This window comes from Amblyomma maculatum, chromosome 3 (assembly GCF_055883805.1).
Source record: "Amblyomma maculatum isolate TAMU_Amacu chromosome 3, ASM5588380v1, whole genome shotgun sequence".
NCBI lineage: Eukaryota > Metazoa > Arthropoda > Arachnida > Ixodida > Ixodidae > Amblyomma > Amblyomma maculatum.
Genome location: NC_139346.1, coordinates 163,926,713 through 163,954,700, shown reverse-complemented (window position 1 = coordinate 163,954,700; position 27,988 = coordinate 163,926,713). Strand labels below are relative to the sequence as shown.

The following is a 27,988-nucleotide window of genomic DNA, read 5'->3' as shown; positions in this document are numbered from 1 at the left end:
GGCAGTCACAAAACCATTTTATTTCACAAAAAAAAAAAAAAAAAAAGTAAAAGCTCCATAGCCATAAAAAGTGCCATTATAAATTCTATACGAATAAATATACAATGTCGCACAATGTAACTCATCACCACAAAGACAGAAAAAAATATTAAAAACATTTTCAAAAAACATTTTCAAGTTAATGTAAAAAATTATCAAATTAAAGAAATATCTCTGTTGAGCTTTGTGGCATGCAGTCTTATAGCACTGCAGGACTGCACATGAAGTCGTTCATTTGCATGTAGAGTACAAAAACAATACGAAAACCCACTACACTGGGACCCTAGCCAGCTTTCATTCTTTTGGGTGCAACAACTGGCAATTCATCTGTAAAAGCTATAACCATGTTCTTGGCATCTTCTGGGCAAAGTACTAGGCAAATAACTAGTTCAATGCCATTAACTGGATTCTTGACATTACCGGTTCAGCACTATGTGATTAACGTGGCTTCAGTGAAGGAAGCACTGTTTCATCGCACCGCATAACACACATTCCACGATTCATTTTAGGGCAAAGTTAACAGTCGCACTCCCCCGAACAATGACGGCGCCAGGGGCGGCGGTGGCCACTACCGCAAAAATTGGTCCACCCCCAAAAATTGGCCATCTGCACCGGCCATGAAGCATCTTGCCTACCTAAGGCCCCCACAAAAGAAAACAATTACCTCTGCTTGGAATGCTTTGTGGCAGAGCTTTCTAGCCTGTTCCTTATACATTTGATATAGAAGAAATGACGAACAATACCCGTTTTTCACGCAGCAACCTTCGTCTAGACTACATGGTCAAAAAGCTCAACATGTATGCCTTGCGTGAACAAAAACAAACAAAAAAAAAAAGCTCTCAATATTTCCAGACATTAAAAGTTGATATAACAAGTCTCTTAGCTGGCATGCATTCTTCCGACACAGCATATCCTTAAGCAGCAAAACCTGCTTATAAATGCTTTCAACAGTGCAAAAAGTGCGCATAAAACAAAAAGAGAAGGTATTTCACAGATGGCTCAAAACTGGCAAATGGTAAAACGGCTGCTCTAAAATATCAGCACTTTCATGAAATGCCCAAATGTCTGCAGGACCTCGCCTTGTACGGTGTTGACCACTTTCATGTACGTGTCTTGCCAAAGCTGGGCTCCATTTTTTTGGACGGTCCTAGAAAAGCAGAAGCCACGCAAATGGAGAAACATTAGGTTCTAAGTTCGAGCAAATCGGATGGTATCAACCGCTTCAAAGCATTAGTTTAAGTGTTTAAGACATAAAGTTTGGAAGCTCGGGGGCCGAATTACGCTACGATCGCATTACAAAAACTGTCGCAAATCCATCGCAAATCGATTGGCTATCCCCGCTTCTATTAGTTGATTCCGAACAGCGGACCTGTTGACTAATAGGAGGAGGGCTGACTGACAGGTTGGTAACAGGTTTCGTGCTGTGATCATAGCGTAATTCAGCTCCAGGGCAGTTTTAGGGGTGCTAATTCTACATTATACATGTTGCCACTCAATACAACCAGCACAGTGCACTTTTGCTGCATGCACGCACCAAGTTCAAACTCTAAAATTGGTTCTGGATGCTGCAACAGGGTGCGAAGGTCAACTTAACCAAGGCCGAATTTCGAGCTTACGGAAAGGGCAATGTCGGAGTGCTGCTGCTGCTGCAAAAAAAATGCTGATGGTTTAGCTTGAATAAACCTAGTGTGTAAGCGAAAGCTTCATTTATGATGGTTACATGAGGTAAAGCTGTTTATGTACAGAAGAAGAAGCCAGTCAGATGCAGCATGAAGATTCGGAAGACGGTGAGAAGAGAAGCAAGAAGATCGGGCGCATGCTCAGTTGCCTGTGCCCTGCACTGAGCTCGAAAGGTGAGGCCAAATCCACAACAAAGAGATCTGCCTGCCTACAAATTTATTCCATCCAACCTAATAGTGCTGCTTCAGCCAAAAAGTGCACCTACGTAAATATCACCACAAATAGCTCAAATGAGATGGGGTTTTTCGGGCAGAAAAATTGCAAAAACAAGAAATGAGAACAGTGTATTGGAATTAATGTTTTCAAAATCTACTGCCCGTCTTCTACCTATCCATGAAGCTTCATTTTTTTGGATCAAAATTTGAAAATCCCAAGTTGTACCTTGTCTCCATTCACTTATTGCTCATTTTCTCACAACATGAATTCCCAACTATTTCAAGTGTACAAGGACAACAGCTTGGCAACTAATGCGGATAGTCAGTGCACATTAAGAACCCCAGGTGGTCAAAATTTCCGGAGTCCATCACTGTGGCGTCTCATAGCCTGAGCCGCTTTGGGACATTAAACCCCACAAACCAAACCAGCAATTATTTTCATTGCAGTATGCTCTTAAGTGATCAAAGCATGCAAAGTTGTGAGCAGATTTTGCAATTTATGCATACAAACTGATTTTGCACACTCTAATTAAGACTTCTCATTAACCAATCCCATCAACACTGGCTTCGATGTGCTGTAAAATAAGATTAATCATAAAAGTACTTCCAGTATTGTATAGTATGTTCTATTTTTTATTACCTAACCACATCAATAATGATTTCCTGATGAGTGTTGTTCTTTACATGTTTTAACATAAGTGTTTTTTATATACAGTGTTTGCAAGCAATACAAAATGCAACAGGTTTATTACGTTTATAACCTATAATCCACCCCCACTTCACGGTTCCAAAAGGAATGGCATTCCCTTTTTTGACCCAGCATTCCGTTTGGAATGCTTCACCACAGAGAGGTTTAAATGTACACACATAAGAGTCTCTCCTCTGCTGATTAGTAAAACTACTGTTATACTACTATAACATTAATTACATCACTTTTCAGAGAGCTCACCTGTGAAAAAATTTGAGAAGAACGTCGAGCATTTCCAGGTTTCTTTCATGGACAATGCTGCACAGGACATTAGTCCACGCTACCACATCCGAATTCAAAACAGTATCTGCAAAGAATGCAAATGGAACGATGAAAAGAACTTCTATGATGCTACCGTTAAACATTTTTACAGGGTTTGACTCATTTACAACAGAACCTAGCTAAGCACGGTGGGGATTTGAAATGTGGCACTAATAATGCTAAGAGTTTCAAACTGTGCTAGTTGGTTACATTTAGGAGTGTGCGAATATTAAAAAAAATTTGAGTAGCGAATCAAATATGCTCCTAGTTGATTATATGAATGAATCAAACTGTTTTGATAAGGGCCCTTGGTTCATTCTGTTCTGTTGTCAGTAGGAAAAGGTAATTTTCCCACATCCATAGCTGGATAATGACAGAGTTAATCCCACATCCATAGCTGGATAATGATAGACTTAATACTATATTGACTTTGTGTCGTCGCCCCATGATGGAGGTTTGCGTTTCTTACCTCAACAGCTATCGCTTTTAACTCCGTAAGTTACAGCACTTTACTGCAACGATACCATTGGTGCTTCAATGTTTCGCACGATTGTTCATCTTGGATGAATAATTGGACGAGAAGCAAATACAGTTGAACCTTGAACGAAGTCCTATTTGCAGCCGAAAATTTCGTTAAATCGCGAGTTTCCTTACGTCGAGGTTCCTATGTTCTAGCTGGCCCCGAATGCCTGGGTGCAGTTTTCCGACAATTTTTGCGGGCACCTGTACATTCTGTACGTTTTGATATAGTATGCAGATCTTGAAATGAGAGTAGTGCCTATTCTGCACGAAACTTCTCAAGCGCACGAGTATAAATTTAGGCGGAGAAAGCTGCCGAGTTTATCCCCAACAGCAAAATATATAAATTAATTGCATTCACATATTCAAAAGAGCATCTGCATATTTCCGCTAACATTCAAGGCACAATATTTCTAACAGTAATCAGGACACGCAAGGAATACTTGATGAAAATACAGAACCACATACCACTGGTTGCATTCACCCACTGCTGCAACAAAGCTTTCACTTGCTCCATCTTCTTCTCGGAATCGATTACGGACTCAAACGTCTCCACAGCTGTCTGGACAGGTTTGGTCTACAGTAGTGGAAAAGCTTTGTCAAGGAACAGTTTCTATCTTCTCTAGCTACTGTGACAAACAGCCACAACCATTTGTAGAACCTCTTTTTCACTCAAGTTTTCGCAAAGCAAGGTAAAAGGTAAAAAACGCGTGCAATAAATGCACTTCGGTACGCACATACCTAAACAATAGCCCCCAAATTTCTGCCCCTATTATCTCACATTTACTCATAAGGACACAGTTGTAAGCTATCACATTATGTGCAAGAGCACTGAACAAAAACATAAAGCTCCACGGTTTAATCTAGTTTCTGTAATACATGCATTACTTTTGTCAAGTTACATGAGAGCAGAATGGAATAATAAAGAGTGCCCTAATGAAGCACAAAACAAAAAGAATACTGAAAAGATCCCACACCTTATGAATTTCTCAAGGATGTTGCTCACCATATACTCCTTGAGCGAATGGCATGCCATGAGCCGTGCTTTCTGGGGGCTGATGGCACTCTTTGGCGGGCGACCTCTTCTCCTCCCCGTGGGCTGCAGTTTGGGCTTTGCACCAGCCGCCGCCAAGGCTCGGTGGTTGCTACTTGAACTCTTAATGCCACCTACACCACTCGTACTAGCTGCTACATCCCTGCGCAAATGAAAGAAAAATATCACTGAGAAGCAAATCCAAACCTGTCTCGCAAGCAAACTTGACTTCTCTACCGGTCAAGTTGGTTTGCAGCTTACCCTTACTGCTTGGTGACATGCTTGCAAAACTTGGCGACAGCTGTGCCAGTATTAAAGACTGCTAAGTAGGAATGCTGATTTCCAGAATGGTCACAATGTAACTGTGAGTGGAGCCTGTGGCAGACTCAATACATGCTCTTCAATGCCACCATGGCTTGCCGTAATGCAGTCACTGGCAGTATGAGAGTATAGATAGACTTAAATGTTGTGCTGGGTGTTATAGTGCATAAGTGACTAAGGCTATCATGAACTACACACAAGGTACATTGTGTCTTCATGGAGAATTAAATATCATGTCGGAGCTTGTTCAATAACATTATTTCATATAAGCAATTAAAAACAGGAAATATCAACAATTGCGTTATCTCCTAGGAGAAGTGAGGGATGGAATGGTAGTATCTGTTCGACGTAAAACTGGGTAAAATGTCTTACTTGCTTGTTCAAGCCTTTTACATGACAATGAAATGTAGTTTACCCTGAGCTTATCTCCGCACCCTTCACATATTGGTTTATCTTCTTTCTTGAGGATGAAGTTGTATGTCGGATGTGTGGGTCCAACGTGCCAATGCGAAGATGACATAAAATTACCTTGATGAAAAGTTTTTGATAACTGCATGACCTTCGTTCCTCAGCGAAAGTTTGACACAGTTGTTTACTTCGGTGTTTCATGAAGCCTGCCATTTTGCTCCCAATTTCCTTTGTATTTTTTGTGTGGTATATTCATGTGTTCATATTTTGTACTTTAACCTTGCGAATGACTGCGGCACATGCATCACATGCATGCAACTTGTTCATCACCTCTGACGTCTCCGTGGCTAGGTGCCCAGCAAAACTTGATTACACGCTGCCATCTTCATCAGCTATTACTACACTAGGCATTCATCTTCTACTAACGGTTCAGTTGCATTTCTATATGCCTAGATTTAGAATGTGATTGAGATACACTTGAATTCAGCAAATTTGCAGACTTTTTGCCTCGTTCCAGTACAAAGGCAAATTAGTAGAACCAAGAACTGGGCAAGATGCTACTGGTTAAGCATATTGCAAGGGCATGAAATGGACCACCACAGAACAGTCAGAAAACAAAAAAACATGCTACCGCTGCACTGGCCAGCTTATTTTTATTGAAGAATGACATTTATACACAGAGTCCTTTGTTTTCCACCCGATTTTTTGCACCCCAAACAAGACCGGCAAATGTAAATACAGTCGAACCCGGTTATATCGAACCCGGATATATCGAATTTTGGTTATATCGAACTCACGAAATATCCCCTTGAAAATCCCATGTAAAAGTATAGGAAAGCTGCGTCCTATATCGAACTCAATTTCACCGGTCGTTCGATATATCGAACTGCGCACCACGCACTGGAAAGTGTGCCTTCCCTAAAGACGATCGCATCACCCTTGGCCATTTGCCGCGTGACGTTTTCAAGCCACGCGCGGAAGGAATGAGAGGGGACAGTTCGGCGACGGCCGGTCTGGGCAGCGCCGCGCCCATTCCCCAAAGGCGCGCGCATCTGCAGTTGTTTCCCGCGCGCCAACACATGACGTTTGCAAGCCATGTGCGTGGGTGTGCCCATTCTTTTGCTGAGCTATCTCTCTCCTTCAGCACGCGCAACGCATGCGCCAAGCCAGCTCAGCCTGTTTTCAGACAGACGTCGGACGCTTTCCCCAGAGTGTGTTGCGAACCCTCTGCGTGCGGCGCGGCGGCGGACGTGGCTATGGCGCCTGCGGATGTTAAGAAGCGGCAGCTCTCTCTCTCTCTTTTTTTTTTTTTTTGCGAGTCATCCTTTTTTATCGTTGTGCTGTACGCGCGACGTAGCGTAAGATATGGCGGCTGCGGACGTTAAGAAGCGGCAGGTGTTTTTTTTTTTTTGGTTTTTGCGGGGATGTTTACTTTTTTTTTTTATCGTTTATCCTTGCATGTATGAATCGGCGAAAGCACGCGATCAGCTGCTGCGATTATGACGCCCGCCCCAAGCGCGGCGTGATAAATCGAACCAGGCTTGTGCAATCGAGCCATCACGGGCACTCTGCCAAGTTCGCTCCCCGCCACCGCAGGAGCTATCAAGATAAACGCGCCCCGACGTTATCGCTGCGCAGCATCTTGGCACGCTGCCAATGAGCTGTGGATGAGACGACCGAAACGGACTGACGCGCGCCATCGACATGCAAGCGAAAATGCTTGCGATTCTGCCGCCGCGGCCACACAGAAACCTTGTTTTGAGCTGCCGCGGTGGCTCGAGCGGCGAGAGGGACGCAGTTGCAACAAGTTTGAAAATTTTCGCTCTGTCGCTGCCGCTCGTCGCTGAGATCGCTCAGTCGCTTGCATATGAGCGAGCTGGCCTTAACGCAATTTTATTTTTTTTTTTTTTTCAAATTCTCGGGTGCAAAAGTGGAGGGTGCGTTCATTATGCGAGTGGGTCGATTACGCAACAAATACGGTATCGTTTTTTCGCATCGTAAGTGCCGTCACAAGCCGATTTTTGTATATCGAATTATCGATATATCGAACTATTTCGCGATCCCCTTCGAGTTCGATATATCCGGGTTCGACTGTACTAATGTGTTCGTAGCACGAGGGGAGGAAGAGGAAAGAGAAGTGCGGCAGGAAGATGTAAAAAGAGCGTTTTCACTTGCGCTCCATGTCTACCTCGCTTGGAGGTTTTCGTTCATGCTAGCCATCTTCAGGTCCCAAGCATAGAAGCATGCAAGAAAAGGAGAATGACTTCGCGTCTCCGCACTGCGCCTACAGCCGCATCTCCGCAGCGTCCATCATGACACTGGATTCGGCGACATGAACCGACCGGTGAGAGAACGATCTTGGATTCATCCTAATCTCCACCACAAAGACCTTTTAACGATCAGGTTAAGCACGATTTCTACCCGAGAATCTGACTTCTGGGATCTGGACAATGCCCCTTATCTGAAGCACAAAGCTGGAGTCCTCACAAAATATAGCGAATATCTAGTGCCAACTCCAAAAGGGTGGTCTCGGTTAAACGATGCTTTTAAAACTGCTTTAATGCTGTTTATTCGATGCATAGCTTTATTTGGGAATAACAGAGAGAGGCCAAAACACGACTATTGAAATGATGTCTTGTTACTCATACTGCTACTCGTGTTAACGTCAGCTTCAAGGCTCCTACGTGTTTAGAATGACAGTTGCAACAGTGACAAAATATTTTAGCACGGCTCAAACAAAAGTAGGCATGTCTTGCACAGATATGAAAGTGCTATGTAAAAGATGATAAGTGAGGAAGGCAGAAAAAATTAATGCCACTTTACAATATTTTAGTGCGACTCACCATTTTCGAGTTGTCAAAAAATGAGCATGAAAAATAATGCATCTCCTTCCTACCTGGCACGAAAATGAGCATGCATAGAAAATTGTCTGGATTAAAAAATTACCTGGAAACAGCAATATTATAAAACATTTTTTGTTGAATAAATTGATTGCGTGCAAAGAAAAGAAAGGAACGTTGCACAATTTTTCCTCCCAGAGTTTCAGAACAAAATAAAAACTGAAAACAAACACAAAACTTGCACACACGAAAGGATGCGTGCGCACGTAATCCAAGCATGTGAAATGGAGGAGTGCCAAGACTGTATCGCCAAGATATGCGACAAATGTTTGGGAAGGCTATCTGTCACTTTGCAGCCAAAAGAAATTGTCTTCCACCTTTCAAATAATTACTCGCAATAAATTGAAATCTGCAATTACTTGCTATTTCTGCGGGCAACAAGCACGTTAGGCTTAACATCAAGCAAGGAGAGGCTTTTTTGTGCCTCTGTACAAAGTGTCACAGCTGCTTTAGTGGGACCTTGCTTACAGGGCTATAATGTATCGGCTAAAATGGTTTGGTTTGGTTCATGGCGTTTCTCGTCCCAAACCAACTCGGGGTATGAGAGACGCCATAGTGGAAGGCTACGGAAACTTCGATCACGTGGGTTCTTTAACGTGCATTGACATCGCACAGCACACCGTGGGCGCCTTGCTTTTTCGCCTCCATTGAAAAGCGCCTGCCGCGTCCGGGATTCGATCCTGCATCGTTGGGCACAGGAGCTGAGCGCCCTTGTTCAGTTGTTCCTTTTTTATTTTTCAAAATTCCTTTTCGAAAAGGAATACTGCCTTGGAGCTTGCTAAGCGCTGTCTTGCCTGCCTTATCATCTATATTTGCCAGAACCAATATGTACAAATTCTCGTTTTTCAACGGACAATCGCAGGCTGGAACATCACATCGATTAACTGGCTGTTTTTATCGCCTCGCAATTTAGGTGTAATATGTTCTATTGTGCGCAGACTTCCCCGTGTTATCAGTTCAGCGCTGTGTGACATTCCTTATTATTTTTGAGCCAGCATAACAGTGATTGTATTTGATCTCTCCTGCTTGGGCCTGGTATACCTGCCGTATTTCTTAAATAAACAAATAAATAAATAAAGGATTTGCACGCGTGCCACAAGGCCACGGCAGTGAATGAACGGCTACGTCTAGCACCAACTTCTCACCTTGGTCGCAGAGGATTCCTCCGGCTTTCCCTGTACATAGTGAGCACCTCGTTCTTGATGTCGGGAGGTAAGCTGTCTAGCACAGCTGGATCAATCTGAAAAGTGCAGGCACAAAGGTTTGTGGAGAATAAGCATCAGAGCATCCACATTAACAGCTTCACATGTATGAAGCAGCCGCAAGAAATAGAAATATTTTGGTCATTTCTTGGCATCAATAAAACTCGTACGAGTGACAAATAAGCAAGTTTGTACAGTCAAACCTCGATATACCGAACACGCATATATAACGAGGTTTCACTGTACAGTGAAACCTCGTTATAATGAACAGTTAAAAAGTCTGAAAATAGTTCGCTCTATCCATAATTCGTAATGCAAAAATTCGTAGCAAATACATGCAAGAACAGCAAAATTCAATCAGAGAAGGCACAGTAACTCAGAGAGTGCCTATTCAGAGGGCGCCTTAAGTGTCCGTCCCGTTTTGAAGGAAAGTGCATGTACGTGAATGACGAACCAGAAGGGGAGCTCGCAAGTGGAAGCCATTAACGCTGTCACATCATACACTTGAAGGCGGAGCTTGAGTGCCCACCCTATTTCTTTAGACCGTTTCGACGGTGCTACTACTGTAACTGCTTGCTTCCGCTACGCAGACTTTACCTGATAGCAACGCGATCGAACCGAAGACTGCGCGCAGAACAAGGCCGAGTATGGATGTCAGCATAGAGGCACCAAAACGAGCCTACCACTCCATACCTCTCTGCCGCTAATGTCAACCAGCCTCTACTTACTGATAAGCTGAGGTGGTTAAGCTCAGCTCTAAAATTTTTTTCTGTGCGACTTCCAAGCACTGCCTGGACACCTGCCAAACTGTGAAGCCTACATCCAGACTGCCCGTAGCAGGCCACAGCGAATCAGGGTAACTGCCTTGCACACTTTGGTGACACAGTAGCTGACCGGTTTTTCGGATTCCAATCATTCGAACTTGCGCAATATTTCGGACATTATGCAGGAACTGTCACGCGGCCCATAGGAGCTTGTACATTTTCATGACAGATATTTTGAACCATATGGTGTCCAAAAGTTCCGATTTTCGGACCAAATTTGGCGCGAGCAATACTGTGTAGACGGTCTTTTGACCGAAGGCTCATTTTCTCGGCATCACTTGGACGCCAGCGGGCGTCGTTTTCGCAAACAACTGGGCGGCCCTGAAAGCTAGGCGAAGCAGTTATTTGGAAGGACTAGCTTGGATCTTTGTTCATAGTCGCCTTTTGAGGCAGTAGCAATAAGTGAATGCTCAACTTTTTCATCGCGGCAGACTACAAAGAGCGCGCAATCAGATTGAAAATGGAACATGGGCACCGTCCGCTGTGGCACGCGCTCCGACGCCGCCCGCTGCCACCTGTGGGAAAGTGGAGGGGTCCAGTGCATTCGTGATTCATGGCGGCTCTCATTCCGCTTGCTGTTTCCCCGCGAATTCCATCTCGCGGTCTTGGCTACTGTCGCATGCTGCCCGGCGGCGCGCACACCTGCAGTGTCTGCACCAGCCAGCAACGAGCGCACTGGCGACCGAGCCCGCCATATCGAATCACGCGAACGCGTGCACATGGGTGGCGCATGGAAACCGATCACGATAGCAGATCGCGCTAAGCTATAACTCCCTGTTATCGGCATATAAACAAAATAGGAGAAGCGAAGTTCATAATTTTTAAAGCTGATTTTTCGCAGAAAAGTGATTTTATTTTCAAGGTCACAGATTTTTTGGACCATTTCCCGGGTCCCGCAAGTCCGAAAATATGGTCGGCGACTCTCTGGGGCCTTGCCAAATTCAATGGTTTTTACTCTCGCTAAGGCCCAGGGTGAATGCTGTATAATAGCCTTCGCCATGAAAAGAAAGGCAATTATAAAAAACCCCAACACCAATAACGACGGTGTCTTAGCCGGGTGCCGCTTGTACTACTCTCGCAGTAAGAATGTTCCTAGCCAGAAAACACCGCACAAAAGAGATTGAAGAGATTGTCGGCAGGACAGCTTCTGTGCACCTTAGTGAAAAAAATATCTTTATTTGTAATTAATCTTCTCCCTAGAAGGGTATTGATGGTGTTCATGCAAGATATGTTGGGACATACCTATCACGCTTACATATCTTTTCTTTAGAGGCACTTTTGATAAGACAAGCTTCTCAACAGACGAACAAGTTTTTTGGTCCCTCTGAGTTTGTCTGAAAAAAAAAAAGCCTTCTGTAAATTGTATGCATGTTGGCCTACCTCTGAAAAGGCTGGCAGACTGACGGCCTTGGGTAGTGACTCTGCTGTACCATTCGTTGTTGCTGATTGTGCTGAGCTTGGGTCTGCTACTGCAGATGTTGTAAGGAAGTCCAACATGGTCTTTACCCCACTCCCTTGCCCCGATGGCAGGGGCTCTAGCCTCCCAACTTGAATTCCAACCTGCAAAGAAAAGCACAGTGCCATTGCTCAGGAAACTGACTCCACTATGTGCGACTTAGTTCCAGTGGCATGCAACGTCACAAGACACTTGAATCTGACAAGCTTCCAGTGTCGTCAAGCGGTACAAGCAGTACATCTATGAGCTGTGCTTGTGTGAATGTGACCTTAATGCATCGCAAATCTTACTGCATCATTATTATTATTTACAATATAATGCAACGTGCAACATGCCGCATTCACGTAACCGCGGCTAAAGGCATAGGCCTCCAAATACATATTGCAACATTAACTCATTTTCCCCTATTTTTGTGGGAGGAAAATGCTTACAAAACCACAATGAGCAAATGAGTCAAAGGTTTCACAGGTAAAAAAAATACCAGAGAGATGGTCTTTTGCTCGTGGCCTAACGGTGTGACGTTTTATGCAGCCTTTCTACACCTCTCCACTTTCTAACTCTTCCTGTGCAGTTGAACGTATGTATGTATCCTGTCAAAATGCATGTATCTGCCATAAGCACAGAAAGGCTGATGATGCTCTCTGAACAAGATCTCCACATCACTGGTCAGGTGAGGCACTGGTGAAAGGCACAAAGTATGCTAGCACACAGACTGCCAGCACATTCCATGGTTGCGAGAAAAACATGATGCTTCTCCATCTCCATTTACATAAGTAGCAAAAGCTGAAAACGACAGTGCACCTTCAAGTCAATGCTACACTGCTGGCCAACTAAATAAATTTGCTAATACCGAGTTAGAAAAAATAAGAAAAATTTTGAATTACAGTCAAACCCATTTATAACAATATCGAAGTGCCAAGAAAATGTCAGTTATAATCGATAATTGGCTTAACTGGTCTAAGCCGAAACAAGAAAGGAAACAAGATCAACTTAAGAAATTTTACTGAGGTGCAAATAGCTTGAAATTTTCACTTATTTGAAGGTATAGAAACCCACAATCAGTAAGCTTCGACTGCTTCACGGAAACCTTGTTGACATTTCACTGCCAGGCGTCCAACTGCTGCCCATAGCCGAGTGAGGTCGTGCGGCGACAACAGCAGTCTCAAAAACGGCGAGACTGGGGGCAAGCTTTTTCATGAGGCCCCTCTTCTTGGCAAACGCCCTCATAACCATCAATGCTTGAGAAGCTTCCGCCACGGAAGGACTGAAGTCTTCCGTTCCCAACTCGTCGCCGCTGTCCTCATTCTCAATGTCATCATCAGCGGCAACAGCGGCAACTATCTCGCTGTCCGATCAGCCCGGAGACGTTGAAACCTAGCTGTCGACCACGCAGACCATTTTGAAGTTCACAGTCTCTGCACCGTCGTGTCGCTCCAACACCTCCGCTAGCAAGGCGTCACATTCATTGGAGGGATCGCTGACCGCGGGATCGTCGACTGCGGGCATCGCTTGCACGCACTATGAAATTCGCCCGCACGAAGCAATTTTGTACTGTAACGGGGTCAACTTGTTGCCACGAGAATGCTAGGAGGTGCACCGCACCCAGCAGATCGATAAGGTACGTCTTCTCGCTTTCCATCGCCAGAAGTATTCTGCTTAGAAGATTCTTTCTGTATGGTTACTTGGCCGAACGAATGATGCCTTGGTTGAAAGGCTGCGCAAGTGCCGTGGTGTTGGGCGGCAAGAAGAGGAGCTTGATTACACCCAAGTTTTCCAATTCGAAATGGGACGATGCATTGTCAAGCACTAACAGGATTTTTCTTCTTTCTGCCATGAAACGCTGATCCAACAGCTGGATGTATTCTTCAAAAAGCTTGGCAGTCATCCATGCTTTCTAATTACTCCTGTAAATAACGCCCGATAGCAATCGACCGCCTTTGAAGCACCTTGGCTTGCCGTAGCGTCCAATCACAAGGAGTGACAACTTCTGGTTACCGGTCATGTTGACCGTATAAACAACCGATATTCATTCTTTAGCAGGTTTGCCACCGGTGCAGTTTTCCAGCTTGAATGCTAGCATTCTGCTGGGCAGAAGTCGGTAGAAAAGTGCCGACTCATCCAAGTTGACAACGTCTTCCGCGGCGTAGTGTGCTAACTCTTGTTGCAGCAGCCCATTTTGCCATTCTTGGACATCCTCCTTGTCCGCGTGTGCTACCTCTCAACCCACCACCCTTGAACTTATATTGTAGCGAGCTTTAAAGTGTGCCAACCAATCGTTGCTGCAAGAAAAATCTTCGCAGTTCAGCTGGGCTACAAACGCTTCCGTTTTTTCGGTAAGAAGAGGTTTGGTGACCGGCAAGTTTTGTGATCTAGCTTTTTTTAGCCACAACATCAAAGCTTTTTCAACATCAGGAAAAGCAGAACCACTCAAGCGGCACCTTTTCATATTCAATGCGGCCCCACTTTTCAGTTTCTCCCGAGCATTCCATATGCCGCAGACTGTTGTCAAGGGCAAGTTCCACGCACGCGCTAAAGCACTCTTTGTGGTTTCATTTTCTATAGAATGAATGACGTCCAACTTCTTAGCAATCAGTACACGATACTTAAGTTGACTAAGCTTTGGCATAGTGCCCACCATTCGCGCATACACTGACACTTCGCACAGCGCGACCTCCAAACAAGTCGCCCGACAAGAAAAGCATGTTGCCAAATCTCAACAGCACAGCACACACAAAGTCACACGCGGTGCGAGGTCAGCGTGAGCAGTCACAAGAATAGGGTAAGGTTGGTTTTTACTTGAAAAAAAAAAATTTTTTTTTCATATGTCGCATGTATGAACCACACCCCAAAAATTAACCTCGAATCTGAAAAAAAAAAAAAAAGATGTGCGGCCCTTACATGTGTTTATACAGTATATCCCCGTTAGCTAGGCCCGACAGTAGCACACCAGGCGTGTTCTCACCCCTCGGATATCGGGAGCTACCAAGTGCATCTGCATTGCAAGACTGCAGCACTCCTTGGAGATGACGGCCTTGTTGGCGGTGGCAGCCAGTAGGTGGGAAGACTTGGTCAGGTTGTCGCACAGCCCGTGGCCCATGTACTTGGGCGGATTCAAGGGGGCATCCTTCTGTCGCACCTGTGCACACCGATTTCACAACTCATGCACACGTCACAAGGCACTCTCAAGCCCCCTTGGCAAGCTTTCTAGCACAGGCCTTGCATAAGAAGGGGCAGTGCTAAGACCAGCAATTTCCTTGCACATCCCTTTTGAGGGTATGCATGGCCTTCACTTTTCTGCAGGCATCCTCTTAATTCGTGAATTTCTTTCTTTGCACTGAAGACTACTAAAAATGACTAACACTTCTCCTCTACCCTTAACTCCCCCCCCCCCCCCCCCCCCCTCTCCCTCCCCTACTGAAACAGACACCCCTCTCCATAATCTGAGATCCTTAGGAAACTCCTGGCTAGGACAAAGCAATAACCACATATTTGGAGGCAGAATGGGAGAGACTTATCAGCAGGCATATTCACATAGTACTAAAATGCACATTCAAACACTGGCTAAACTTGATTGATTGATTGATTGGTAACGTTTACTGGCACAAGGGCATCTGAGGCCAAGGAGCGTTAGAGACTGACATTGGATGGTTACTATGTGAAATGGCAAAAAGGGATGAAATGCTGTGAATGTAAAAAAGGAGAAGTCCACTTGAGTTCTACTCAGATGCATGAATGGGGAACATGAAAATACTCCCTGTAGGCAGCTGCTGCATTTCTTCGTAATGAAACATACCGCACTTCAATGAGAAAGCTAACGCGCTAACTACTGCAAGCAAAATTTCAAGTTATACACTAACTATGTGAAATGGCAAAAAGGGATGAAATGGAATGTAAAAAAAGAGAAGTCCACTTGAGTTCTGCTCAGATGCATGAATGCGGAACATGAAAATACTCCCTGTAGGCAGCTGCTGCATTTCTTCCTAATGAAACATACCGCACTTCAATGAGAAAGCTAACGCGCTAACTACTGCAAGCAAAATTTCAAGTTATACACCCTGCTTTTAATTACGGTGAAAGAATATAAAATGTTCAAGCTCTGTAGCTCCCACTGATGCCAACACATCACAATTCTGTATACCTATTATTAGCATAGTACCACCATCCAAGACTGCCTAAACTGAAATATAAGGCTGCACTATGCAAGATCTCCGAAGTTCATATGCATAACATAATAGTATAGTGCACAGCATAGAACATCTAGCTAATGGAATTTCATTTCCCTGCAGCATCGAACACCTGCAGTCAAAAACCCACATCATCATCTCTTTTTATACCACTCATCTCCAGAACAACAACAAAGACACGTTTCCAAATTTTATGTTCTGCTAATCCTGGAAGCTGTTTAAAACTGAACGTGGCACACCTATCAAGTGCTAGCGAATTTTGGAACAAAAGCGGTGAAGAAAAACACAAAGAAAGAATAAAGGACATCGTACACCCTGGTTTACCAATTATTATAGACCATGATGTGGCGACTATGCCTTCAAGAAATGAATACCACTAAAGGAAGATTAGAACTACATAAAGTTGGACAAGTCCCTAAACTAAAGGTAACACTTTTATCAGTCTTGGAAGCCCATAATCTCAACAAACAAAAAGTCCTAAATACGCTGAGCCACTGGCCTATCACTGCCAAACTCACTCACACCCAATCACACATACTGCACAAGCATAGACACAAATGCATGCTCGCTCGCACGCACACACACACACACATGCACAATGCTCACCTTAACTTTCAGAGTAATGGTGCGACCTTGAACTCCAGCTTCGATTAGTCGCTTCTCCACCTCTGTGGAAAGCTGGCCGATGAACTTGAGCATATCAGTAGACTGGAAAAAAACAATACAAATAGAGCACTCCTGCGCCTCTTTCTCCACTCAACTCACTGAATCTGCGTTAATACAGCAATACAACCTTGCTGATATAGCAAATTTTTATAGTGTCCAAATTCAGCTCAGTTTGAGTGCAAATCACTTTAGCCTTGTACCATTTTTTTTTTGTCATATAAATCAAAATTTTCACTGCAAGGTCTGTTATGTAAAATTAAATTTAAATTAAAAATTCCATTTTTTTTTTAACTACAGCAAAACGTCACCCAAAGAGCAACACACAAAGTGCTTGCTCACTAACTCAACATAATGAAAATACTGTGACAGCTGTGAATTTGGATTGTGGGGTTTAACACCCAAAATTTACACATGGGCCGCTAATATGCAGGGCTTCAGATTAATTTGCACCCCCTAGAGGTCTTTCATGTATGGCGACATCATATGGCATACGGGTGGTTTTTGTTTTTACTTCCCCTGGAATGTGGCAGTGTAGCAGCCTGGATTGAATCTCGTTTCTCTAGCTCATTAGCAAACACCCAACCACTGCTCATCGAGCTATTGGTAGCTGTCGACTTGAACATGCTGCTGCATTTGGAACGGTTTGTACCAGCTAATTAAGTTGACCGAGTGCTTCAACCTTCGTAAATCGAGTTCACGGGCTTTACCCTACCTCTTTGAAACGAATGCCATAGTTGACCTCTGCTGACACAGACTTCCGCAGCTTGTCGAACTGCAGGACGCGGTTGTCAACACCCCTGGCATAGTGGTACAAGAGAGACGACGTCTTGACACCAAACTTTGCCTTGAGCGTGTCCAGAGGCACAGCCTGGAGTTGCCGGCACGTCTCCACACCCAGTTCGGCCAACTGAGTCTGCAGTCTGTAGCCAACACCTGCACCCAAAGCAGAAACCAAGAAGCGAAATCATAAAATTTGGAAGGTAACACAGTGCACATCAGAACGTCGAGCTAGTTGGTCAGACATGATGAAATACGCATATGTGCGCCGCTTCTATGTGTTGTTACCTATTCTGCTGCGTGTTCTATCATAACAAAGTGTAGCTGACAAAATAAACTAGATCAGATGTCACTTGTCTTGCATTGTGGGTGACAATGACAACCTCCTCTCAATTATTGTCCAGTAGTCAAAAGAGGCAGATGGGGAGAAAGATGGGAGGCAAGAATGCCCGTTATGACACCCATGTCCATTTCAATACCACCGCCATCTCACTATCATCATCACCATCATCACCATCATCAGCCGGACTATACTTACTGCTAGGTGAATGTCACTCCCGTCTTGTGTTAGCTGCATCCACTTGACCCCTGCAAACTTGTTGAACTCATCCACTCGACTGACTTTCTGCCGCCCCTTGCTACACTTTCCTTTCCTGAGTATCCAATTTGCCACCCTTATCAACCGTCGGTTATCTATTCTTCGCATTACATGCTCTGTCCGTGTTGATTTCTTCCTCTTGATTTCTACTATAATGTCAGTAACTCAAGTTATTTCCCTGATCCACTTTGCACGCTTCCTATCTCAACATTAATTACACCTATAATTTTTCGTGCCACAGCTCCCTCTGTTGTCCACAACTTAAGTAGAACACTTATCGTTAGCCTCTATGTTTCAGTCCCATAAATGAGTACTGTTAAGATGCAATTGTTATACTATACTTTCCTCTTGACCGATACCCGTAAGCTGTTAATCATAATTGGCGAGTACTTGCCAAATGCGCTCCATCCCAATGTTATGCTCCTAGTTATTTCCCTTTCGTGGTCCGAATCTGTGGCTACTACCTGTCCTAAGTAGACATACTATATGCCTACCACTTCCAGTGCTTCGCTACCTATTGTAAACTGCTGTTCCTTCCAGAGGCTATTGAACATTACCTTAGCCTTCTGCATATTGATTTTTAGGCCTACCTTCTGCTTTTCCTGTCTAGGTCATCAATATTCTTTGCAATTCATACCCTGAGGTACTTTCACTCCAGGGCTATTTTTACTCGGTTATTTTCACTCAGACGCAGTGAACATCAAAAGTGCCCCACGGCCGAGGAAAGTGCAAAGGTATAAAAATCATAATCATTCAAATTCGACATAAAACTATGTCTGGTCTCTCACTTAGAAGAGAGACGTACAGAGCAATGCACAATGCTTGGTCTTTTATCGCTTGTGTCTATGCAGCTTTGCTTTAGCGCAAACATTATCTCTGAAACCCAACATGCATCCGCTAAAGATATTCATTATTTGTTTTGCATCATACAGAGGGCTGGTGATGTGCTATAAGCAAGTTTGCTTACCTTCGTACTCCTGTCTACTTTCAGCATGTATGCACGTTAAATGCAAAGCAAAGTAACATGTTCCTAAGCACATGAAGAATGGCACAGAATCAAGCACTAAGGACACGAAAGAGAGCACAAGAGCCTCCTTTTAGGCAAATGTCTAAGGAACAAATAAAGAAAGAAAGAAAGGAGTGAATTCGTCACTTAATATTTTATTTGTTTACCTTTGCACATTTATGAACGCTGTGTCACAATATGCTCCACTGACACAAAATTACGGAATACAGTTTTTCTGAAGACAATTTAGTTTCTATGCGTTCAAACATGACTGTGAAGCTGACTTCCAATAATTGCTGATCAGAAAATGTAGAAATAACATTTTCTAAAACCAGGCTGCAAAGCCATTATTGTGAAGCATTACGTAACTGTATGAAAGGTGCTTCATGAACGAACTATTACTAAACGTGTACTATGCTCACATATCTGACACATGCTGTAACTGGCCTCCCTAAACCTATCTACGTATATGGGAGTTCTTTTTCACTCACCTGGAAGATCTTTCACACTGACATTTTCGAAAAATGTCTGCAGATTGCTGCTGTCCACAAAATGATGACCATTTGGTTTGGCAAACCGATTAGCAACTCTGGCAGCCAGCATGTTGGGCCCTTGAATAAAGGGTGAAGATTAATGAGTGTACTTAGCACCTCATGTTAGTATCACCACCACCAATTCAAAAGCTATTGTGCATCAGTCACAGTGACGGCCAATGCCTTAACGTGACGTGTGCACCTCCTGAAAGATGCAATCACACTAATGCTGCACATACTGCCTGGGACAAATGCAGTCTAAACTATGCTTCTGCACATTGCTAAGCATCTTGGTGATTTTTTTAAATCAAGCTGTGAAGCAAGAGATAAAAAAAACTGTAGTGAAAGCCTAGTGGGTATGTGATTTCCAAGCTGTGAAGCAAGAGATAAAAAAACTGCAACACAAACCATCTCCACCAGCCATGTTCACTCAAGCTAGACAACAAAGGTAATAAACCATCACTGGTTAAGTGATTAGCTTTCAATGTGGTAATTTCCAAAACAATTAGATTTCCAGCACAACAAAGCTTTCATAGCAGTATTAAGAGGTTTATATCCTTTGCTTTTGCACATTTCCATTCTCTAAAGACTAGACAGCGTGCAAACTGGAATAACAATATACAACAAGTATAGTTATTCTATACCGGTCAGCATGAAAAACACATATCGCAAGAGGCAAGAATTCATAGTTATAAGCAACGCCAGAAACTTAAGTTGCTCATAAGAGTAGCCAGTAGTGAAAGCCTAGCGGGTATGCGATTTCCAATCCTCTTTGTAAGTGAATCATTTTCTGACTGGAAATAATGTCTCTGCTGACTTGGTCTTCAGATGCAGTGAACTGTTGCATTGGAATATTTGAATGCAACATGACTGAATGCTGAAGAGGCTGCAACCAAGTACACTAATACTGAAAATCTGCTGCTCTGCCTCCAAGTCTTGCTGCTTCGTGCAGGCATATGAGCAGCAGCACGTTTAGTGCACAACAGCAGTGAAGCAAAAAAAACTAACGTTGACCGTGCATGCGTTGTCCACAGCTTTCATGCTGTAATTAAAAGCGCATAATCTAGGATGAAGCGAATGGTAAGTTCACGTACCAAGGCCCACAGATGCAGTGCACAGAGTTTTCTCTTCAATCTTCTTTCGCAAAAATTCAGCAAATTCATTCGGCGTGCAGCCGGCTTCTTGCAGCACCTTTGTAACATCAGCATAAAGCTCATCACAGCTGATAGCTTCGATGTCCGTGGTAAAACTGCGTATACATTCATACTTTCGCATTACCTTTAAAGCTTGACAGAGAATTCACGTACACGTTGCCTAATCACACTGCATCTAAAAAGAAACGGAAACACTGTGCAACTCTGAGGCAATGAATCTATGAAGCATTTTTTATAACACAGAGCTAAAAGCCCTTTTAAGTTGACATGTACTCAAACCCTATAAAAGCTTCATAAAAATCAAAAGTTGATTTTTATGCAGCTTGAATGCAGATTCTTATGCAGATTTTTTTATGGAACTTTCATGCCACAAGAAAGCTTTTTTAGCTAGTTTTCTAATGCAAAACACTTTTGTTTTTTTGGTGCATACGAAAATTTACACTAAATGCCCCAATTAAAATGTTACGATGACTGGAAACTGCTACATCATTATGCCAGAATTCATCAACACCCAAGGGATTGTTGAATCACTTCTTGTTTTAGACGCACATAATGGCAGAATTTCAGGAAAAGAAAACATTACAACTGGTCACTAAATATGTCCACATGAATATGGCTAAAGAATCGCTACCAAGCTAACATGTTAAAAAAATAAAATATTTGCTGCATTCGTAAGCTGGTGCAAGAAAGCACACTATTTGCGATATGAAGAATGCTAAATTCACCTGAAAAAAAAAAAAAAAAAACACAGAGACAAGTTTTTTAGAAAGCTCACAGTAAAAAATGCAGGTTTGCTATATGCCCAGTTGTGTACAGAGTTCCTGATTAATGCTGTTGACATGTGTTAGTGCAGTGCATACAGTTAAAATAGTGATGCTCACGAAACTGAAAGCTGTCTACATGAGGCTATCCACATATCAACATTGCTCATATGGCTCAATGACAATGTATGGAGTTAAATTGCTATCACGTGATTCTTCACACTTGACAAGCATAAAGGCTGAAATTTAAAGTCCAGTTTCTGTGACAATGTGCCATAACCAGCGGTAAACCAAAGAAGAGGAGTGTGGGGCGACGTACTGACACTGTGATCTGCAGATGTTAAATCTCAGAGCAAATGCCTAAAGTGACTCCCAGATTAGAACCAATGAGAATGTTAGCATTGCCAAGCTTTCAAATATAGCCAAAGTCAAACACAGAATTTGCTTTCAGCTGCTTGATATAATGTGTTGCTGGCAACCAGTGACTTCACTGTGCAAGATGCTGGCCTGATAACTAAAAACAAGCAAATGTTGCTTCATGTTTTGTCTCTTAAGCATACACTGGCCTCGCTCCTGTTATCACAGCTAAACTTTTAAACCCCTTGTGTACCAAGCATGATCATGTGCACAAAAAAATTAAACGATTACAAAAATATGGGTGTCCTGGCTGTCATGAAAACTAAATTGGGTGTTTGGCTGCCCGCAGGCACTCCAGGAAGTGCACAAAAAAATTGCGAGACACTTTGGCGACTAAAGTGGTGAAAGACGAATGCCTGAGTGCCTCATTTTGCTACGCATTTGTTACGAATTTGGTGGTGAATGCTGCTTTGAGTAAAAAGGGTGACTACTATTCACATTCCTCCCTTCCTTTATGGCATGGTACATGCGTACGCAGAGAATTGTGACAGATACTGAGCCTTTTCTATCCTGTAAATCAATTTCAAACGCTGCTGATGCCTGCTGCACTAATGCCTCCTAGACATCTGGGTCTGCTTTTGTTTGTTGTGTGGTGCGGCGTTCGAGGAAGCGGCAAATGAAAGGGTGAGCGGACGCCTGGATCGGTCGCCCGGTGGGGTCAGCTTCGTATGTGCACTAATCGCCTTGCGACGACATGGCCTGTCGTGACGGTACATTGCGTGCCCCTTGTCGAACACAACCAGCATTTCATTGAACGCATTAAAGTTCACAGGCATTATTAAAGTTCACAGGCATTCCATAATTTGTCTACAGGAAGGGAAAGGCGCAGTGTCTGTCACTCGCGGAATCTCGCTATCATTCTCACTGTAGACAAGGGGAATTATGAAGAGCGCTTCACAATCCGGGGCGTGGCGCAGTGGTAAAGCGCTGGGCTGGGGATCCAAGGGATGGAGGTTCGATTCCCTGGTGGGAGACAAGGTTTATTAATTAATTAATTTTTTAAGTATCAGAGCTGCCGCAAAAGCGTGACACTTTCGCTTACGACAGCGATGAGCTATTAAAGGCTTTCGTCTTAATTATGCAGCTTCCATTAGCAATTTGAGACGCTCAACACGTAGCCACCTTTTGTTCACTGCATTATCGTGGCTCAGCATTCCGCATCAGCACTAGATCATGGAATGCTGTTTTCATGATAATGGAAGTGCTGCTTACAGTTTCACTCAGTGAGGCAATGAAGGCAACATTCCAAGCATATGCCTGCACTTTTCATCACAATACTGTCTATTCCTTTCGACCTCATTTGTACCTCTAGCAAGGGTGGAAGCAGACTCAAGCATTTTTGACAACTCAGTGAGCAGTAATAACGCCCTTTTGGACCAGAGTTTTGGAGCCCTCGAACTACTTTTTGGAACATGTTTCTAGGCTCAATCGTTTTTGTTAACAGCATATATATTAAAAAAATCCAATCTGATTACTTTTTATTCAACGATCATTGCTTTGCTGACTATGCACGCATCTCTGACAAGAAAGACAAAACAGCCAAAATATGTACAGTCTTTGTCAAAAGTATACGGCCCACGGGTTTTGATTCTAAGCGCCGTATCTGAGCTCGTTGCACATCTCCAGCGTTTGAAACCTCGTAGATGACAAATCTTGTCCGAACTCTTCTCTAGCTTGTCTAATATATTCCAGTATTGCTTACAGGAGCCTCGTTACAGGGTTTAGAAGCAAACACCTTACGCTGTATATTATTGACAAAGACTGTACATATCTTTAAATTAACACAGCTCACCTGAGCAACAATTTGGAATAGACTAGCAGCGAACAGAATGCTTCCTTTTACACTTCATAACTTGAACATCGCTCAATTAAAAGCTTTTCACTATTTTGACCAGATAGGTTTAGAGGTAGAATCTACCACATTGATGCACTCAAGCACTGCCACTATGTTCAGAATTCACACTGATGAGCAGCACACTTCTGCTATCTGGTGCATATCCATTTTGATCGTTTGCCTGTGCGGGTAAATTTATGGGCACTGTACAGTTCTGCCTTCAGAGAGAGCAGGCGGCACTGAAGGGTAGCCTTTTCTTCCTTCAGGTTCTTTACCTCACGACCTTCTGCCAGTGGCTGCTTGCATTATCGCTTAAGTTACGCTGGGGTTTCCATAATTTCGACATGCTGGCAACAGGCCCTGTATAGCTTTCCAACTGAGAACACTTTTAATGAGTGGCGTCCAAGTCGCATCACCCCATAGCAGCTCAAGTATGCTTTTGTCTGGTGTAGGCATAACAGGCTCAATGATGAATTACCTGCTTGTCTTCACAGCAGAACCATTAGAATTCGTGTAGTTATTTGCAGCCCGACAAGTTTCCTAACGACTTGTAATAGTTTGCGGGGTCTGCCTTGCTCACCAGCAGTGATTTAAATGCAGAGAGAAAGTGCTATGTCATGTGCACAGAGCATTTCCTTTACAATCAATTCCGTCCAATTACTTTTTTTAATTTATTCATGAACAAACATTCCTTATGCTCCATGCTTTTCTAGTTTAGGAAAATTTTGTATTAGGCTCACTGCAAGATGCATTATATACCGCTGCCACTGATGAGCTGCTATCATTTTGACCATGGCGGCCCCTATACCGTGTATACGCAACACACAACATGCCATCACTCTGCTGTATCTGAAAATCGCTAACTGCACTGAATCACATTTTTTGTATGAAATACGATCAATGGCCCAGTGAGTGGCAAAACCATGTTCCGTTAAATTTGATGGCAAAACATTGAGGCAGCCTGCTTGGAGTAGTTTTGGAGCAATATTACATTTTGGAGCAGGATGGAGCAGGAAAAGCAGTTTGGAGCAGAATGGAGCAAATGGAGCAGCACTTCCACCCCTGCTCAAGGCATATCTAGAGTACCGTACTTGTGCTCAAACTTTACAAAATGGCAGTATTTGGTACTGGGTCACAAGCAGATTGACAATGTGTTAGCTTTGTTCAGATAAAATAAACTACAATGTGCAGGCGGTTTTCTGTAGTGATTGATTACTTCACCTACATCAAAAATGAAGTGTCAAACACATCCAAATGAGTAAAGTACCAGCTGAAACACAGGCAACACTGACAAAACATGGCAATACACAAACACGTCACCAAACAACATTTTTGTTAGTGCCGGCAGACAGTCTGTGAAGGGGATGCATTCAAAGGTGTAAATGCATCCCCCACAATTAGTCCCTATGTGCAATACAAAGGGCTGCCCAACCACAAAGTAAAAGAAAAATAGAGCTACCAATTGCTAATCCAACCAAACTGCAACTTACCTTGCTACAATATCGTACAACAGCTTGGAGACCTCGTCATAGCTTTCGAATTCATATGGTATGGCTACAAGTTCTGGACACAGTTTCCTAGCCTGCCCTAAATACATGCGGCTCTTGACACCAGCTCTCCGTGCTTCGTAACTGCAGCTGGCTACTTCAGACCGGGATATCAAGTCGCTCCCCTCAGCCTGAGAAGCCAACGAAGCCGAACTGGTTGATGCAGCTGATGTGTCAGATGTTTTCCCATGGCATACAGCTACAGGCTTTCCTGTTAAGAAGAAAAGCAAAAAGGCTCCGTGCGAATTATGGATGAGACTGCAATAGCTGCAAGCACAGCTAGTAATGACGCAAACAATACAATAACTATATGTCACAGCGACCAAGTATGGAAGTGTAATAAATGTACTGACATCAAGAAAAACAGCCCTAAATGAAGGTTCACCCAGTTAAATGCCAATGCTGACTGTTCCATTAAAAAGGAAGCAATTCTATTTTATTACCTTTATAAAGCTAGTTCACTAAATGCCGAGGGAAGAAGTCCTGACAAGATGGGTGCCATAATTTTGCCAGAAGTGGCAGTCATAGCATTTGGTAGAACTAGCAGTTGCTTCAAAGCCACGCATGTCTGGCTGTTACAACTTCATAATTAACTTCAACTTTAACAATTCAAAGAAATTGACAAATAGTAATCAGCAAATAGGTCAAGCATGGAACTGAACTTCATGGCTGTCAACGTATATAGCAGCAGCATGATTCACGTTCCATTACGAAGTATAGTGGTGATGAACTGTTAACACATTAGGCACGAACATTTCACTCGCGACCTCGACATTTAACAAAAATATTAGCATGTGCCTACCTTAAAACTCTTTTCTGCTGATGCATATTTTTCACATTATATGAGATATGTGTTCATAAATTTTTAAGGACCACAACGCAAACCAATATTTACTCTGCCAACTCCCTGTCATGCATTCAGTGTACAAAAAGGCAAGAAAGCGATGCTTTGCTGCAACAACACCTTCTGCACTGGTGCTCACACAATGCAGAAAAACTACTCTCACCTTTCAAGTGTGGCCTTGAACGAAGGCCAACAGAGACGAAAAAGCAGTCCATGTCAATATGCATAATGACAGTGTCTCTGCTCACAGGTGATGTTTGCTCTCTCGAGTCTTTCTGTGCCAAATGCTCTTTCAGTTCTTCAATACCAACAAACACGCCATTGCTGGCTGCCCGCTTCTGAGTAACATAGTCTCTAAGCTTGATACTCGCAGTTGATATGTGATGTAGCCGTGACCTGCCATAAAACTCTTCGAGGAACCTCGGGTCACCTGCTGTGGGTCTGCGCTCAGAGCTGTCCTTTGTAGACTGCGTATGTACACCGCTTTCATCATGGCATCGTGAACGTTCGTCTTCGTCATGACTGTTCTCAGACGAAAGCCAACTGTCATGGTCGTTGCTGTGACTAGTCGAAGCCTGTGGTGTTGCAGATGAAGTTGACGGTTTCTCGTACCTCACCAGATTGAGCTTCTGCTGGCCATTTTTTAGGTCAGGTGAATATAACATATAGTCTTGAACAGGTAGAAGCTTTCCAGCTCGTACACTAAAAGAAATGAAATACGAGAAAACAAAACAGACTCTGAATGAAAAATGTACGTCAGCATAATTCACTGCACTCTGTAAGCATACAAAGTCCTAGTACCTATCAGAAATCCAGCTGGGCTTGACGACATAATCCTTTAGGTCTATCAGCTTCGCTGGCGGGAGATTTGTCGCAATCATGTAGCAATTAGGTTGACGTTTGTAATAATGCTGGTATGTGCCCCCATGCTGCATCATTATCCTCTTGATTTCTTCGGCCGCAGGGTCTGAAAAAAAAAAATCAGCACGTCAAAGAAACTTCCTAGGCGAGGCTATTGTCTGAAAGTTTCTTGGTAGCACAACGGTTAGAAAAACGCGCGGGATTTTTTTCTCGCTTGCAAATTACGGCCATCTTTCAAACGCAACGTAATAGCAAGAATCGTTAAACTGCTTCCAAGGGCCTACATGCACGGACAGGAATGAGCATGAAAAAGGAATCACATCAAGGCCGTTCATAAAGCAAGCACAAAGAAACTATTGTGACGTCTTCATGGGTTCAGTTCTTCGCACGAAATCAAACGTGTGCATTCACGGCAAACGCGAACACGGTCGCAGGACACTTACCCGTGTAGCCGTTCACGAAGACACTAATTCCTCTGAATATAGCGGTTGATTGCGCTTCTTGAGACGAGTCGCCTTCATTCAGTGCATCGTGGATAAATTGCTGCTCCAACTTGTGTACTTTAGCGGACATGTAACCACCCTGCAGAAAAAGAAATGCAAATACGGTTCACGCATTAGGGACCACAGAGAAATAGAAAATTATAAATTTCGAAGGTAGCATATACGAGTTTGTAAAGCCATAAAATCAGCTGAATGCAAAGAGTAGGTGCGCTTCTCACAAATTCCTCGAACCCCGTGGGGCCGAATCGCTTTCGTCTCGATCGCTTGCCCATCGCTGCCATCACCGGGGGTCACTCATCGAAGCAGGCGGACCATCTCCCAAGTTTCGCGCAATGGGCGTGCGCTCTATCCGGCTCGCGGCCGCTTTTGCATTTTGGAGACACTTCAACACCTCACTACATCGCCGAGCGCGCAGATTCCCCCGCATGCCTTTCCGCATCCTTCCAGTCCGCACATTTGTCTGCCACACAGGAAACAGGAACCAGCTGGGATGGTTGCGCCTTCTGGAGGCGGAAATGTACGTGGCGCGAGACTTGAAAATAGACCAACGCATTTTGGTTAGGAACTTCGGCAAAGGCCTAATTTCCAAGCAGGCGGCCAGTCTACAGAGAAAGCACCCGCTAAACCGGGAGGTTTCAGTCATCTGGGTTCCAGCTCACGAGGGTCTACCAGGCAATGAGACTGCTCATCGCCTCGC

General features: G+C 43.6%; 1 protein-coding gene across 1 annotated transcript; it reads right to left on the bottom strand.

The window, feature by feature from the left end:
- Window positions 1–64: 64 nt before the first annotated feature.
- Rev1 (Rev1 DNA directed polymerase) lies at window positions 65–27,761 on the bottom strand. The gene is made up of 16 exons (XM_084598467.1): window positions 27,510–27,761; window positions 27,232–27,370; window positions 26,729–26,894; window positions 26,091–26,629; window positions 25,027–25,294; window positions 20,465–20,619; window positions 19,329–19,448; window positions 17,169–17,389; window positions 16,397–16,498; window positions 14,569–14,742; window positions 11,531–11,710; window positions 9,270–9,364; window positions 4,469–4,658; window positions 3,931–4,039; window positions 2,884–2,989; window positions 65–1,186 (listed from the first exon to the last, which is right to left on the bottom strand). Exons 1-16 carry the CDS (start codon window positions 27,570–27,572, stop codon window positions 1,069–1,071), a joined length of 2,745 nt encoding a protein of 914 aa, XP_084454593.1. The 5' UTR covers window positions 27,573–27,761; the 3' UTR covers window positions 65–1,068.
- Between the last annotated feature and the right edge of the window lie 227 nt (window positions 27,762–27,988).